The 18,172-nt window shown below is 48.0% G+C and overlaps 1 protein-coding gene across 1 annotated transcript in view; it reads left to right on the top strand.

The window, feature by feature from the left end:
* The window catches only part of LOC148479137 (beta-1,4-N-acetylgalactosaminyltransferase 3-like), a gene marked incomplete at its 3' end in the record, with an annotated part of 41,770 nt that overhangs the window by 9,793 nt on the left and 13,805 nt on the right, over positions 1–18,172 (top strand). The window contains exon 2 of the mRNA XM_088454860.1: positions 15,131–15,234. Within this exon, the coding sequence (XP_088310986.1) occupies positions 15,131–15,234 (104 nt within the window). The remainder of the gene's footprint in view (positions 1–15,130; positions 15,235–18,172) is intronic.

Genomic DNA, 18,172 nt, shown 5'->3' with positions numbered 1-18,172 from the left:
TCGAGCTATTGTTTGCCATTGCGCATGCGTATAAGATGCACTGCGATCGCACTGCGATTACACACGCAAATAGGAATCTATCGCAGAGTCAGTGATAGGCCGTTTCATGGGCGTGCTAAAATTAGCCACTGCGATTGCATACGCAGCTTGTGTACTGACTGCGTGCAGCGAGACTCTTAGTTTCTGCGGCAGGTCGGACCTGCTGTAAAGGTGCTTGATGGGCCGATGTCTGTCGATGGTACCGATGTTTACCCAGAAGTGCGAGGTTGGGCGGATGTGAGAAAGCAGAAGTGGGCGTCTTTATGCTGGCTGAGCCGTGGCAGGCATTAGCATATGATCGCTGCGTTGGTCGCAATCCGTGCTGAATCAGTCCCATAGTTCCCAGCTGTTCTGTTACCCTAGAAACCATGCACAACACCTGTACATGCTTCCTAAGCCGTGTTCTCATTAACCTGCAGGACTCGGTAGAATTTTACATCTTGAAGAAGTTGACGAATATGCTGTTTTCACGAGAGGAGTGATTTGGCACTTCTGGTCACATCACCACGCACATAACAAAAATTGTCAGCAATGGGCCTGATTCAGCATGGATCACTATTGCAATAGCGTACGCATATGGGCAATTGTTGCGTACTGTGCATGCATCGCGTGTGCTTGAGTTAGCATTGCGATCACTCACGCAGATACAAAGCCGTCGCAGAATGAGTCAGGTCAGTGACGGGGGAGTTGTGGGAGAAACGCAGGCGCGCCTGTCCGTTTGAACGCTGTTACTTGGCTCTGCATAAATTAGCCACTGCGACGGCGAACACAGCTTGTGTACTCGCTGCATGCGACGAGGTTAGCAATTTCCGAGCAAGGTCTGACCTGTTGTAATTGAGGGTACGATGTTACTCGATGTTCCCGATGTATACGCAGCACTGCAATGTATTACTGATGTAAGATAGCGGTAATGGGCGTCTCTACGCTGGCTGTGCGTCGGCATTCATTAGCATATTTTCACAGCAGAACTGCGTGCATAATCTCAGCCGCGCTTGCAATAGCGATCCGTAATGAATCAGGCCCAATGATAACACATCCTGACTTTTACCGTGTATTATAGCCACAAAACTCAAACAAATGAACAGAACATCACTCATATCCTTCACTTGGTGCAAGCTACAGTATATGCAGACAATAAAGACACATAGACAATGACTCAGCATTTACCAAACCATATATTCTCTAGGTGCCATAATTCCCTAGTATTTAACAAAGTCCCCCTACATCATTATAAATGGGCATACTACATCATTATAAATGGGCATACTACATCATTATAAATGGGCATACTACATCATTATAAATGAGCATACTACATCATTATAAATGGGCATACTACATCATTATAAATGGGCATACTACATCATTATAAATGGGCATACTACATCATTATAAATGGGCATACTACATCATTATAAATGGGCATACATCATTATAAATGGGCATACTACATCATTATAAATGAGCAATATCCCGGAACCGAGTGCTGAGAGTTTTAAATGTCATTATTCGTTCTTCGCATGCTGATATCAATCATTAGTAACTATTTTCACGTTGGAGACATTGTCACTGTTGCGCAGTAACTGGCTGTAACCTTTGAATCTTTTTATACTAGAGAGCTTGGCAAAGTGTTTAGTTCCCAGTCTCTCACTGGTTTCCTTCTGCATTCAGTTTTGCACAGCGTTCCCAGTCGTCGCCCCCCTCACTCTGTACCCCAAACGCCGTAGCGCGTCACTCAAGCTGCGGCTTAAGGGAGCTGCGAGCGGTCTCGCAGAGGGAGAACTGCACATGCGCAGTACAGATCCTCTCACAATGAGTTGTATGCAAACCATTGTGTTTGCGTACAACACTGAAATCAGGCCCTACATGCTCTACAGCGGCTCCATTACACGTGATTGCGCACAGGCACTGCGCTGATTTCTGTACTGTTTGGCAGTTGTTTGTGCGTCTGGGCGTGAGGTCTGGTCTCGGAGACTGTGGGTTCTGGGAGCAGCTGTGCGCGCTGCAGGTACTAATGACGCATCCTGTGTTTGTGATTTGTATGACAGCTGCTCCTGGTAATTGGTCCCTTATGGCCTTGTGCCTTCTTACCTAGAGAAGTAATCACAGGGCTCGGCACGTGACAGCAGTAGAACAGGTGAGGTATGAACAGAAAGCCGTCAATCAATGAAAACACACGCGACATGAATATAATAAAGGATATAATATATTGTCATCGTTTATATAGTTCCATCATATTACGCAGCTCTGTACATTCACGTCAGTCCCTGGCCCATTGGAGCTCACACTCTACTGTATATTCTCCGCCACACACATTCAGGGCTTACTTTTGATAGCTGCCAGTACGTTTTTTTTTGGACCAGGGGAATACCAGGCAAACATGGGAGGAACATAAAAATTCATGTCCCAGTGCCACCCTATATAGAACATAGTACTGACCACTGTGCAACTATGCGGCCATGATATAAAGCAGGGGTAATGCAACGTGTGTCACTCACTCGCAGCTGCTGTGGAACTACATCTCACAGCATGCCCTGCCACATCTGCTGTTAGAGCATGATACAACTGTGGTGAGGACATGTTGGGATGTGTAGTTCCACAGCAGCTGAAGTGCCGGACATTCTCTACCCCGATATACAGGAAAATACGCAGTCACAGTGGGTAATTAACTATCACTGCTGACGTGCAAATCTGTTGTTTGAGAATCCAGAAACACAGTTGCTGCAATTGGCCGTAGTTTCTGCGATTCATGGCCCGGCAGGCAGACAATGGGTACTATAAATTGTTCTGTTTAGAGATCATAGAGACAAGCCAAAAACACTGCAATTGTGTTACATCTCTACTTATAACAGAAGAGGGGTAGCTGGGCTGTAAGGGGACAGTCCTTGGGGTAGCTGGGCTGTACTGGAATGGTCTCGGGGTAGCCGGGCTCTAATGGGATGGCCTTGGAGTAGCTGGGCTGTACTGGAACGGTCTCTGGGTAGCCGGGCTCTAATGGGATGGTCTTGGGGTATCTGGGCTTTACTGGAATGCTCTCAGGGTAGCCGGGCTCTAATGGGATGGTCTCGGGGTAGCTGGGCTGTACTGGAATGCTCTCAGGGTAGCTGGGCTGTACTGGAATGGTCTTGAGGTAGTTGGGCTGTAATGGAACGGTCTCAGGGTAGCTGGGCTGTACTGGAATGGTCTCAGGGTAGCTGGGCTGTACTGGAGCGGTCTTGGGGTAGCCGGGCTCTAATGAGATGGTCTCGGGGTAGCTGGGCTGTACTGGAATGTTCTCAGGGTAGCTGGGCTGTACTGGAATGGTCTCGAGGTAGCTGGGCTGTAATGGAACGGTCTCAGGGTAGCTGGGCTGTACTGGAATGGTCTCAGGGTAGCTGGGCTGTACTGGAGCAGTCTCGGAGTAGCTGGGCTCTAATGGGATGGTCTTCGGGAAGTTGGACTGTACTAGAATGGTCTCAGGGTAGCTGGGCTGTACTGGAATGGTCTCAGGGTAGCTGGGCTGTACTGGAATGGTCTCGGGGTAGCTGGGCTGTACTGGAATGGTCTCGGGGTAGCCGGGCTCTAATGGGATGGTCTCTGGGTAGCTGGGCTATACTGGAATGGTCTCAGGGTAGCTGGGCTGTACTGGAATGGTCTCAGGGTAGCTGGGCTGTACTGGAATGGTCTCGAGGCAACTGGGCTGTAATGGAATGGTCTCAGGGTAGCTGGGCTGTACTGGAATGGTCTCAGAGTAGCTGGGCTCTACTGGAGCAATCTCGGGGTAGCTGGCTCTAATGGGATGGTCTTGGGGAAGTTGGACTGTACTGGAATGGTCTCAGGGTAGCTGGGCTGTACTGGAATGGTCTCAGGGTAGCTGGGCTGTACTGGAATGGTCTTAGGGTAGCTGGGCTGTACTGGAATGGTCTTGGGGTAGCTGGGCTGTACTGGAATGGTCTCGGGGTAGCTGGGCTGTACTAGAATGGTCTCGGGGTAGCCGGGCTCTAATGGGATGGTCTCTGGGTAGCTGGGCTGTACTGGAATGGTCTCAGGGTAGCTGGGCTGTACTGGAATGGTCTCGAGGCAACTGGGCTGTAATGGAATGGTCTCAGGGTAGCTGGGCTGCACTGGAATGGTCTCAGAGTAGCTGGGCTGTACTGGAGCGGTCTCGGGGTAGCTGGCTCTAATGGGATGGTCTTGGGGAAGTTGGACTGTACTGGAATGGTCTCAGGGTAGCTGGGCTGTACTGGAATGGTCTCAGGGTAGCTGGGCTGTACTGGAATGGTCTCAGGGTAGCTGGGCTGTACTGGAATGGTTTTGGGGTAGCTGGGCTGTACTGGAACAGTCTCGGGGTAGCTGGGCTGCACTGGAACGGTCTCGGGGTAGCTGGGCTGTAATGAGATGGTCTCAGGGTAGCTGGGCTGTACTGGAATGGTCTTGGGGTAGCTGGGCTGCACTGGAACAGTCTCGGGGTAGCTGGGCTGTATTGGGATGGTCTCAGGGTGGCTGGGCTGTACTGGAATGGTCTTGGGGTAGCTGGGCTGCACTGGAATGGTCTCGGGGTAGCTGCGCTGCAATGGAACGGTCTCACAGAGGCAAAGTTCTCTTCCAGTGCACTCCCCACGGCGCTAGAACAGGTAATGCGTCCTCCGATGGCTTTAGTTATTGGGGCGAAACTCTGGGTTATTGTCCCAGACCGTGGTGCCCATTGAGGACAATGCTGATTGCAGTGTTAGTTTTCCTAATGCAGGAGAACTCTGCTAATTTTCCGCATTACTTTTTTTTTTTTTTACCATTTTCAGTATGATTTTCACCTTAATAAATAGACCTCCATATTTCCCCGTAAACGTTCTTCTACCGCTGTTTTGCCCCGTCAGTTCTTACTTTAGTTCCCCATAATTCACTTTATAAAATAATTCTAGTAACATACAAGGCTATAAACAAAACTACACCAACATACGTGTCTTATGGTCTCATAATATCTCCCAACTCTACTCCTCCGCTCTGCGAAAGATCCGCGTCTCTCATCCACACTCATTGCTTGCCTCCATTCCCAGTTACAGGCTGCTCCCACTCAGGGGAATACCCTCCCCAATAAGTCTTTCCTCATCTCCAAACCTTCTCTGAATACCAGGGGGCTATATTTATGAAGCAGTGGCGCTATCATTCAGTGTAAAGCACGCCCCTCTAAGTTTTCAGCTCCAACCCACCGAGAAGCGACGACTTACAAAAGCCGCTGCTTCGTAAATATAGGACCTGATTCAGAGCCGCTCGTAAGTGGCCGCTTGTTCGCTCCGAGCGATGTTTGCCCAACTGCGCATGCGTACGGATCGTTATACGCATGCGCAAACCAGTCAGTGTGGCCAAAATTCATTTGTTCGCTAAATAGCGAATGCCTGCTATTTTGAGTGACAGAATGAGGCATATGTGGGTGGTAACAGGGGAAGGTGCTTGAAAACGGGGAGTGGAGTTCAGAACGCAGGCGTGCTTAAAGGTCAAAATGGGCGTTTTAAGGGTGTGCATAATTAAAACAGCAGCGTCATTGACCACGTCACTGGGTTATTTTATAGCCAGAACTGCTCGCAAGATTGTGGTAGCAAAAACCAACCACAAGAATAGCGAGCAGTTCATACGCTGGTCGATGTACTCGATTAATCTGATAAATAGCGGACATGACGTAGGATGCGAGCGGCCAGGGGGCGTATTTTTCCAAAAAACGACCACAAGTTTTGTTCGCTCGTTCAGACCTAGAGGCGTGAACAGGTCATTACACCCCCACCCTCGCTGCCTTTTACCTTGGCAGGTGGATGGAGTGGGGGGGACACAACATTGTCGACTCATGTGACTGACAGGGCTCCACATTGCTTCTGTATCAAAGCCTAGCACCCCACACACACACACACGCCTTCCCTTCCTTCACAAAGCTTAACATGTAAGAAGCTGCTGGCTCCTCCCCCATCATGAGAAGGATGCTCCGAGTGTGGGCGTAACAATGTGAAGTGCAGGAGAGTAACTAGGTATTTGAAGGCCCCATAGCAAAAGTGTGTAAGAGCCCCTATATACCACCCAATGGTAAAATATGTATATAACACATGTAACTGTGACAAGGAAGATGGGCCCCATAGCAGCTGCGCCCCTCGCACCTATGGTACTTACGCTCATCACACATCACTCTGACATTGCCCTTTAGGTGTAACTGTGTATGGCTGCTCCGCCCCTGCTTTATCGCTCCCGGATGCCAACACAACTGCAAATTTGTACGCAGCGGGTGCGCTAAATTAGGCAAACGTTGCAGCCACCGGGATTTGTATTGAGCCCCCCCACCCTCCACCAGTGGCTTCGCAAATCTAAACGACTGCATTAAAAGACGCAGGATCGGTCACAGACCAATCGATTATCGGACTGCTGAGTAACCCTATGGCAGCGGGAACTGAGACGCTGGAGCCATTTTCACTGTGTATGGGATTGCAGGTTCAGTGTGTGATATGCCCCGGAATCGGTCGTGACACGCCTGCGTTTGAGTTGCCATCCACTGTTGCCAACCAACAAACGGTCCCTTCCTGTCAATCAGTTTGCTAATAAATCCTCGCTGCCAGCGACGATGGCAATGGATATTGGCACATGCTCAGTGCGACTCAGAGGCATGCGCAGACCATCGATAGTCGCTCAACTGCGTAAACAGTTGCTTGTTATTGCAGAAGGACCTTAGCTCCGCCCCTGGTGGCTCACTAAGCCCTGCCCCCTCCCTCGATTGGCCCTGTCATGTCCCACAGCATGGAAGACCATCGATGGGTGCCACCCATCAATGGCTCACCATCGATGGTTTCATGCCATCGAGGTTAACTCACCAATGGCCATTCCTAGTCTGCAGCTCATCTTCCCATAAGGTGCCCTCATATCCTCAGTACGTCTACCCCTCACACCCAGCATCCTCTAAACTCTCCAGAAGGTTCTAATTCCTTTTCTCTTAATTACAATTCTGGTTGCCATGGCAAATTAAAATCACTGAATGAGTGACATTATGTCGCTCATTGTTTTAGGTACCCCATAACCACTGGTGACCTAGGCAACCGCTTAGGTTTGACTAATAGTAGAGCCGGCCCTATGCCCAAATACACTCTTTGCTGAGTTCGCACAAAACTTACATGTATTCTTTTCTACAAACCTCTGACCTCCCAGACTAACACTGGGCCAACATGCAGCATGTGGCACTTATGTGTGGATGCTGCGAATCACAGCCGTGCCCCATGATTAATGAGGCACCTTTCAGGTCTCCCTAGCGGCCCCCCACCAGGTACCCACTAGGTCAGGGGTTCCCAACCACGGTCCTCAAGGCACACTAACAGTCCAGGTTTTAAGGATAGCCATAGTTGAGCACAGGTGACTTAATTAGTACCTTAGTTATTTTGATTTAACCTTCTGTGCTGAAGCATGGATATCACTAAAACCAGGACTGTTATGGTGGGTACACACTACACGATATGCTCCCTGAGCGATATCGTGTAGTGTGTCCCTGGCAGGCTGTGCTCAATGTCGTTCACGACATTGAGCACAGCCGCTGATAGATATCATTAACGATATCGTTCAGCGCCGGGCTCTCTCCCCCATTCCCCAACTTTCAGCAACCTGACGAGATCGTCAGGTTGGCCTGCATGTCAGCCCGATGAACGATGATGACGAACGACCTGCGGGAACGCGCGTCTTCGTTATCGTTCATCGTTTTGGGGTTAAAAATGGACGATAAAGTGGACGACTGAACGATAACGATATCGTTCAGTCGTCCACTTTATCGCCCAGTGTGTACGCACCTTAAGTGTGCCTTGAGGACTGAAGTTGGGAAACACTGCACTAGGTAATTGTAGCACCCCTGGAGGGGAGAAAACAAAAATAAGTAACAATGTTTTATTTTTGTGGGCAGCGCCCTTCTTTTACCTCTCTGTCTGTTAGCGCCCAGTCTCATTGTATTACTGTTTTGTTCCCATTTATAAATTGCTGTGGAATATGATGGCACTACACACGTTTGTGTCTCATTTACTATCAGAGGTGTCACCGCACAAACATGGAGGCTGCCTCCTCCCGAGCCCAATTATATTTAATCAGTTCTGTATAATGTGTTGATACTGGCAGCGGTACAACTCTTCCTGGCCGTGAGTAACTTGGCATTGTACTATAATACCGTCTGCCCACTTCCACTCAGCAAATACACAGACATTAAACACCTTGGCAGCGATAAAAGCGTCACCGCAACCAAAGAGTAAACAGATTATCTCTAACCAGAGACAGTAAGAAATCAATCCCGGGGCACTTCCCGCACACTAAAGGGCCCATTGATCAATAATCACATACTCAGTGCCATCTGGGCGCGATATCAGCATCCAAATGTGATTATGCCGCCGGAATGTATTAAATAGCACAGGCAGGGTCAGGGGCTGCGAAATGAGCCCACCCTTTGCAGTGCGATCGGTATGAAATACCGCCGGACCTAAGACTGGCAGCAGTGAAGATCCCGACAGCTCCACAGGTAAGTATTTACTAACCTTACCCCTCCCCTAACCCTCCTTTAGGGGTGCCAAACCCTACCCCCCCTCCCTAGTGCCTAACCTTAACCACCCTCTAAGTGCCTAAACCTAACCCTCCCTCCCCGCAGCCTAAACCTAAGTCTCCCAGGGGGGTGCCTAACCCTAACCCCCCCTTCCCCTAGCCTAAACCTAACCCTCCCGGGGGGTGTCTAACCCTATGTCACCTTGGGAGCCCTAAACCTAACCCTCCCTCCCCCGCGGCTGTCCGCGCCCGGCTTACCTTCATTCGGTATGCCGGGCGTCGGGCTCCCGGCGTAGGTCCAATGACAGGCGTCGGTATTTTGACGCCTGTCATTAGTACCTTGCCGAGATTTGACAGTCGGGGAGCCGGCAGTCGGCATTTCGACCGTCGGCTTCCTGACTGCTCCCCTTGCAGTGTGCTCAGAGCAAAGAGACCCCATCAGTAGCAGAAATGTGAGGGGCGTTCCGGGACGGTGGCTGGGGGGTAACAGGGAGGGGTTAAAAAGACCCGCAGAGATGTTGCGTTTAATGGGAGTGTCTGAGATGTGTCGCGGGCGTGTTGTGGTAAGCGTACAAAGACGTTGAGCCGCTCACATAGGAGGCCATACCATGACGCAGAATCTGCACCCGCCATAGAGCTGGTGTAAGTTTCGATGATGTGACAGTTGACGGGGTCTAAAGGTGCACCAAGTGGTATTTCTACGTCTACGGACGCTAACAGTGGGCGTCTCAGTCCTTGCACGTTCGGACGCACGGCTGTACACCAGGGAAGGTCTTTATAGCGGCATTAGCGCACAGACGCAGGAGCGACTGCAGCAATAGTCTCACTAAGGGGCTGATGCAGAGCTAGGAGCAAATTAAAAAAAAAGAAGGCAATGTGCCCCTTGGTGGCGCCATGTTGGGCTGCAGGTGGAGCAGACGGAAGAGATCCTTAGTTGGGAGGGGCGTGTCCTAGCATTATGCTAATTATCACAGCAAAAACCAAGATGCCCAGTATTTGTGCGTTACACTTAAAACTAAGGGCACCAGCATTAGTAATGGGTAGGATGGCCATCGACCATCGATGATTTCCAACTATTGATGTTTAACCATCGATGGTTTTGCCATCGATAGTTAGAGATCCAATGTCCCCGTCCACTTATGCCTGAAGGGCCACAATGACCACCATGTCCCCCGAACTTCCCACTTCTACCTCCAACAATTAAGAATTCATTTTTGTGTGTCTGATTTGTGCTGTGTTTATCCAAGAGGTCTGATGATCTCCCAGGGGTGGTTGTCCTTGCACCAGCCAGCAGAGTCTCATACATCGGTATCATGCTGCCTCTATAAGAAGGGCCTCAGTAGGATGGAGGTGACTCATTAGCATTTGCAGGTACCGGATACTGACTCCCTAGCTGCCGCCAAGGCATAAGCAGGAGGCGTATTATCCATTGACAACAAACTGCTGGATAGCGCCAGGGCCTGAACCATAACAGATTAGGGGACAGGCCGGGTGGCTCTGCCCTTTAAATTGTTGCCGCTGTAAATCTAGCGGGTAAGCTGCAGAAATGGCACCACTGCCATTAAATACCCACAGGCTGTTACATTTGGGCCTAGGTCTGGTTCCTCATCAGACCCTGAGGCCTATTTGTCATTCGTTGCCTCTGCGTGATACAGAGGCACTAGACGCTTTGGGGTAGCTGTTCTAAGCCTTGGAGGGAGATAAAGTACCAACCAATCAGCTCCTGTCACTTTACAGGCTGTGGGGTCTATTTACTAAGCCTTGGATGGAGATAAAGTCAGTGGAGAAAAAGTACCAGCCAATCAGCTCCTAACTGCCATGTCACAGGCTGTTTGAAAAATGACAGGAGCTGATTGGTTGGTACTTTATCTCTCTCCGCTTTATCTCTCTCCAGGGCTTAGTCCATCTCCCCATTTGTGAGAGTATGTTCTGTAGTTCGTGGCCAATTCATCATTACTGGACAAAATGAAAGATTTCCCATCGCAGCGATAGAAAATATCTCTCTGGAAAATATAACGAATAATTCATAAATAATTATAATAACAAAGCATTTTTGTCCTTTATCGCATCCCGTTTTCATCTTCCCAAGACGGCGTCAGCGATTGCAAGTCAGTGTCGGCACTTGTCCCAAACCAATATATTGGCTATGCCCCCATGGGGGTCTCCACTCGGCACTGCTGCTCTGTCAATGTGTGAGATGGGTCCCAGTGAAAGTATAGGAAGACACCCGATCTCCGCGTAATCTACTTCTGCATTGCCAGTTGTGTAAAGTGCTCTTTTTAATGTACGTATGTTACATGATTCCCTCTGCGGGCATCTCTGTATCATGAGTGTTGAACCAATAACCCCGTCTACATATTAAACTATCTAATGGAACAGAGGAGTATCTGCATTACAAACGCCTCCGTCTGTCTACAGGACCCGTATTGTTGTTCTGTGTATCCCCCTCCTCCCTGAGAGCTGTGAGAAATGAGTGTCATTCTGCAGATCAGATAGTGGCGCAGGCACCACTTTACCTCCGGACGGCGAAAGCTGCTGGGAAGAGTTTCGTTTGCAGAAAGGTGGGATAAGAATGACAAAAAAACACTCTGAAATCACTTTCCTGCTTTTCAAGTCTCTACGAAACCCAACACTGGGACTCTCTCATGCGTGACGGCGACGGTGGGGGCGGATCGCAGGCGAGAGGCTTCCACAGTCTCCACTTACTGCTAATTGAGGCCAGGACTCTATCTGTCATACCCGCGTTTTTCGGAGCGGAATAACCTACCTAATTTACGTGACCCCTTTTAAAGTTTAATTTTACTTAATTTAAATATTTTCTTCTCACTGCGACAGATATTTGAAGGCCCCCCAGAGATTTTTAACCACCACTATCACCTGCACCCGGACACTATGGGCCCAATGTAATAGAGTGAGAGTTTAGAGAATGTGAGAGTTTAGCAGTAACCTCTCACTTTGGTCCAGTTTTATTTTCAAAATGGGAAAACACCTGGATGAGATTTTAAATCGTGAGTTTCTAGAGTTAGAAAGACATGCGAGTTTGCTCTTACCAATAAGGGGGTAACCCACATACACCAAGACCGTTCAGGAGCCTCCACAAAGTAGAAGTCATTTAACTCTGGGCCTGATTCAGACCCGGTCGCAAGCGCTGTGCGCTCGCAGCCGGGTCGATGGTGGGCCAGTGCGCATGCGCACTCCGTCGCTCTGGGTCTCATACCAAAGGGGGCGTGCTGTCGATGTTGAGTGACAGCACGCCCCCTTTGGTGGGCGGGCCGGGGGGGGGGTGGCTGCCCAAACGGAGGCGTTCCCATGTGAACGCCTCCGTTTGGGGCCGGCCCCACTGACATCACAAGTGATGTCAGTGGGAGAGATTTCAGCTCTGTTAGAGCCGAAATCTCTCTGGGGCTTGCGGCCACGAGACCCTACCACAAGGGACTCGTCGCAAGCATGATGGTCGCGATGGTCTTGACCATCGCGACCATCTTCCTGGCCGCTCGCTATAGCTTTGGGTGGTCACCCACAGCTATGCGAGCGGCCGGGAGGCCGCTCTAAAAAACAAGAAGGTCGGCCCTGATTCAGAGCGAGCGCTCTGTCAGAACGTCCGGCTCTGAATCAGGTCCTCTGTTTCTATGTGGCAAATGCAATACTTGGGGCATAGGTTCCCAAACGCTGTCCTCAAGGCTCCCTAACAGTCCAGGTTTTAAGGATATCCATGCTTTTACCACAGGACACTTAATTAGTACCTCAGTCAATTTGATTTAACCACCTGTGTTCAGCCATGGATATCTCTAAAACCTGAACTGTTGGGGAACCTTGGGGACTGCGTTTGGGAACCTATGACTTAGGAGGTAATTAATGAAATGTGTCACAAAGACTCTTGGGGGGCCTATGTATCACAATTAGAGATGTGTGCGGATTCCCATGTTTTGGATTTAATTCATCATCGTGTTTTGGTTTTGGCAAAACCACCCTCGAGTGTTTCGGTCCGGGTTCGGTTTTGGATACCATAAAAATCGATTTGAAAAAAGTCGATAAATCGGCTAAAATCATGTCATTTGGGCCTGTTTACATGTAATCCAAAACCCGAGATCAGTTTTCAAATCCGAGTTCCAAACTTACAGCAGACCCAACTGCGCCTCAATATGAACCCCTAAGTTCGGGTGTGTTCGTATTTCAGGAAAGCCGAGCCACACACCTCTAATCACAATCCCCACTTTGCAATGCGGACGTGATAAATGGTTTATGTCTAAATTTGTAAGGTTATATTTGTCACAGGAAATTAGCAAATATCTCTAACCAGGACAGGGGTTCCGATAAGAGCCTGTCCCAGCGAAGAGCTGGAAACAGACTGATAGAGTAACGCTCTTGTTCTGTATACTGGGTGATGTTTGCAGTATCTGGTTTCATTCTGCGTGATGCACAAGTTTGGATCTTGCTGTGCAGTTAAGGTGTAATAGAATTGTATGATTAGATCCAGCCGCATTTTGCAGTCTTTGGACCTCATTCAGAGCCGCTCGCTATTTGCGGTCGTTCGGTCAAAAAAAAGGGTGGCTATTCAAATGAACCGTTCGCTCTTTGCGGTCTGTTCCCACCTCTAAGTCTGAAAGAGCGAGCAAAACTTGCGGTCGAAATTTTGAAAAATACGCCCCCTTGCCGCTCGCACCATACGTCATGTCCGCTATTTATTAGATTAATCGAGTACATCGAACAGCGTATGAACTGCTCGCTATTCTTGTGGTTGGTTTTCCCTACCACTATATTGCGAGCAGTTCTGACTATAAAATAACCCAGTGTTGTGGTCAATGACGCTGCTGTATTAATTATGCACACCCATAAAACGCCCGTTTTGACCTTTAAGCACGCCTGCGTTCGGATCTCCACTCCCCGTTTTCAAGCACCTTCCCCTGTTACCACCCACATACGCCTCCTCCTGTCACTCATATTAGCAGGCATTCGCTATATAGCGAACAAACGATTTTCGGCCGCACTGACTGGTTCGCGCATGCGTATTACAATCCGTACACATGCGCAGATGTGCGAACATCGGTCAGAACAAACGAGCGGCCGCTTACGAGCGGCTCTGAATCAGGCCCTTTATCCACCTGCAGGGAGCATTGCAGCAGACCCTTTTTAATGCCATCATCCCCTCACTTTAAAGGCTCCGCAATTCATATCTATCAGCGGGATAAGGTCACAAGACAACAAGGAGACAATTTCTGTTTCCTCAGTTCTCACCCACAGAGGCTCATGTCAGGGGTCCCATCTTTCTGTCCAGCTTGGATGGGATGCAGTTTTTGTGGATTAACGTATCACTGTAGGACCCCTATATGTCTTATTAGGGCCCACAGCAGATATAGGCCCTCATTCAGACCCACTCGCGAGCGGCTGTCCGCTCGCAAGTGGGTCGATGGTCCCCACTGCGCATGCGCACGACGGAGGGAGCTCCGTCGTGCGCATGCGCGAGACCCGACGAGCGAAGGACTTTCCTTCACTTGGAGTGTCTCATCAAAGGGGTCGTGCTGTGGTGGGCGTGCCGGGGGCGTGCCTGCCAGACGTAGACGTTCCCAAGGGAACGCCTACCGTCTGAAGCCGGCCCCACTGACATCACTAGTGATGTCAGTGGGAGCGATTTTGGCTCTGATAGAGCCAAAATCACTCCTGGCCTTGCGGTTGAAAACCCCAACCGCAGGCTTTTGTTCGCAGTTTCGATGGTCGCGATGGTCAAGACCATCGCGACCATCATCCTGCACGCTCGTATATGCTGTGGGTGGTGACCCACAGCTATACGAGCGTCCAGGAGGACGCTCCATATTAATGGAGGTGGGCCCTGATTCAGAGCGAGCGCTCTGGTCAGAGCGTCCGGCTCTGAATCAGGGCCATATTCGATATCTTATGTAGTCCCTCCGCACTGCAGTCTTTATAGGTTACTATAGGGCTGCAATATGACTGCATACATCAAGCTCCAGGAAGCGTAACCCTCCAGAATTTGTACCCGATGAACTGCTCTCCACACTGGAGAGTAGGGATGGCCATCGGAGGGTTAGCATCGATGTCATGTAAATATCAACATAAAACCATCGATGGTCAGCCCTGCTCTATTAGACAGCCCTGCTCTATGGGTCAGCAGGCCAATCAGATTTGGGGGCGGGGCTTTATGGGTAGTGTCCGGAGTGGAGCTATTCTAGGTGTCTCGGCACCAGGTAGGGGAGAAAAAAAAAATCATGCCACCGAGAACCATTGGCTCTCCACCATCGAAGAAAAAAAAAAACATCAACCATCAATGGTTTGTAATCATTGATGGTCGATGGCCATCCCTACTGCACTTTGCATCATCCAGGTCATAAACCTGAAAGTGATGACAAGAAGAATGAGGGACACTGGCGGACCTTACCGCAGGTAAGTAGGCGATGATGTGCGTTACTGATTGCATTATTAATGCGATCATTAATACATCTCACCTGAATCTGGCATCACTAGTGTTAATTGTATAAAATGGAGTATTCTAAATGATGATTTTTAGTTGAAAATAACCTGGACAGGCAGGATCCTAACTCTCTTCTTATCTCTCTATCAGGATACAGCAGCTGGAGTGAACTGGCGAAAGCTCTGGCTTACAATAATAACCCCCCGGGAGACCCGAAACTGGAATTCTACAGACCAGAGAGACAGCAGGAGATGGTGAGAGAGGACTGAATGTATCGTCCTGATATTTTGTATCACGGTTTTTGTCTTCGCGTGGTAGAGACGGCCATCGGTTGGGTGACAATCGATGGATGCCATCGATTGGTCCATTGGTGGTTACCATCGATGGCACAAAAACCATCTGTGGTGAACCATCAATGGTTTGCACCCCTCGATGGCCACCGCTGAGGGGGACGGGCTAAGCTCGTCCATTGGAGGCTAAGAACCATTGAATTGGCTCTCTGTCATTACTGGTAAAAGTATTCGACATCGGCCATAAACCGTCGATGGCAATCCCTATTGCATGGTAAACCCGGACAAGAAGGCGATTAACTGCGGCGTCATATATGGTACATTATTACTCACATCGGAATGGCGCACCTTTTCATGCCCACAGCATCTCCCAATTTAATGGCAGTGCCTGCTCGTCAACCTCGCACAGAAAGTTAGACATAAAACAAAAAGTTTTGCAGCAACTTCCAAGCGGTGGGGGGGGGGTATTGATTCCTACCTATCTATACACTCTAAATGTCGCTAAATAGCGTTATAGGTCGCACAAGAAATAATTGCTTTCCAGACTTGGATTGTGGTTCCGGAGCACAAAAAGATATTATTCACCAAAAAAAAGATAGTTACACGCTGTGATCTAAATACAATTAGCGCAAAAGATTATACATAAACAAGGTACAGTCAATACATTACGCAGGCGCTCTGGATCCAGATTTCTGGCATCAAAGGTGAAGCCTCCGTCAACAGAAAGAATATGATGACTGCCTAGCAAGTTCATCATATAAACCCTTGCAGAGATAGGCAATACAATAGAACAAGTTGGCATAATCCCATTGGTTCTTCTTCCTGGTTCTCCTGTTACGATGCAGTTCATAGGTCAGTTTGTATTGTAATAGTTCAGCCTCCAACAGCTTCTTTGTGTCCGTTTTAACTAATCACTAGACACTACATACAGAGATGCATTCTAACCTATAATTCATATCTTGCGAATGCCTGCTGCGATCTCCTTGCCGATGGAACCAGAAGTCTGCAAATAAACAGTGGTTTAGAACAGCACCAAACACAGTCTGCTTATCATGTACTAAACCTGAGATCTTAAATACAGTCGCTTCATTACATAATTAATAATGAATAAACCTTGAATATTAACCTTAATGCTAGGAAACCCTTTTTTTGTAAGTGTAAGAATATTGCGTAGTCCCGCCAATATGTGTGCTGCGTTTATGTGTTTTGTGCTTTGATATATTTATATGTTTTATTTAATGTGTGTATGCATGTAAGTCTATGTGTGTGTGTTATGCATGTAAGTCTATGTGTGTGTGTTATGCATGTAAGTCTGTGTGTGTATGTGTTATGCATGTAAGTCTATGTGTGTGTGTTATGCATGTAAGTCTGTGTGTGTATGTGTTATGCATGTAAGTCTATGTGTGTGTGTTATGCATGTAAGTCTGTGTGTGTATGTGTTATGCATGTAAGTCTATGTGTGTGTGTTATGCAATTCAGTGTATTTATGATGGATTTAATATATATATTATCCCTTTCTAACATATTTTAAAACTATAGTGCAAGGTGTTACAAGCAGCTAGGTTCACTTTCAAGCAGGGTGGAGACCCCAGCTGACTGCCGTTGCCACTTCGTCTGATAGCTAATTCAAAGGTTTCCCTCTGCCTATTTAGAATACACTTGTCAGTACTTTTTAAGCAAACCTCCGACCATTGTTTCTAACTTCTCATTCAGACAAATTCAATTCTGCATATCAGTGTCTGGGTTATATTTCAATTGCCACAGCCATACTTGTCTATATACAGGGCTTCTCAATTTATATGTAAAACACTCACAGTATCCTGGTGTATTGTTTTTTTAATTACTTTTCTCAGACATGTATACAGAAGCTGTTTCTTGTTACTAACTAGACCCTGCATGAATATTGTGTTTGTCAGTGTGAGAGTGTTGTATATTATTTGCTATTTAGTGTTGTGCGAATGTGTGGATACGTGCACACACTGGATGCGTGCGCACGCAATGGTGCGTCATGGGTTGTACAAACATAAATCGGACAGCGGACGACCAAATCGTCCGATAACAGTTGAATTGCGGTCGCATGCAATTATTCGACTTCGACAGGGGGGACAAATCCCAGCTATTGTGGATCTACATGTCCCAGCGTGCACTGGCAGCCATTAATGGGAATGGCACGCTGGTGATTGCCGGCAATAAAGCAATGAGCAAATTAATTATTTATTACAATTTATGCAGATTCCTAACGGTGCTATATAAATAATTGAAAATAATAGCAAAGATAATAATAATAAATTATATTCTAACAGCGCGGCTTGAGGAAGAAATATATATATGTATATTTTTCAAAATGCTATTTTTACATTTATGTTTCTTTTTTTCTTAAATAAAAATATAAATGAATTATTTGTGCTGGGATCCCCGCTGTCCCCCGATTCTTTTGTCACCCAGACTGTGTCGCGCAGATACAAAGCGATAACAATTCGCTGCAATGCGAGTTCCGCATCGGTAAACTGAACAGGACTTTGCTACATCCATTCTAACGGCCGCAACATGTCAATCGTGCTGCAGCTTAGGGGTGATGACGGTCGCTGTCACAGTCAGCGATCGGCACATGCGCGGTACCTATCGGGTTTACGTACAACTTTGAATCATTACTCTGTCCTGTATGATGCGTAGATCAGGGTGTATTGGAACATTAATTTATCCGATGTAGCCGCAATCCTACACCAGCCTGCATGCCGAAATCAGAAATAATATTTTACTACATACAGTATAAGGTATTAAAATGGGCCCGGAGGTGTAGAGTCGTTATTATAAGGTGCATACGATATAATAAGCACATATTCAGCATAATGTACAGTGATAAATAGAGCAAATGAACACAAGCACAATATCCTTATTTTCC

Source organism: Taudactylus pleione, unplaced genomic scaffold (assembly GCF_031769625.1).
Source record: "Taudactylus pleione unplaced genomic scaffold, aTauple2 ptg000634l, whole genome shotgun sequence".
NCBI classification, from domain to species: Eukaryota; Metazoa; Chordata; class Amphibia; order Anura; family Myobatrachidae; genus Taudactylus; species Taudactylus pleione.
The sequence above is the reverse complement of the archived record's forward strand: the minus strand, read 5'-3'. Positions and strand labels throughout refer to the sequence as shown.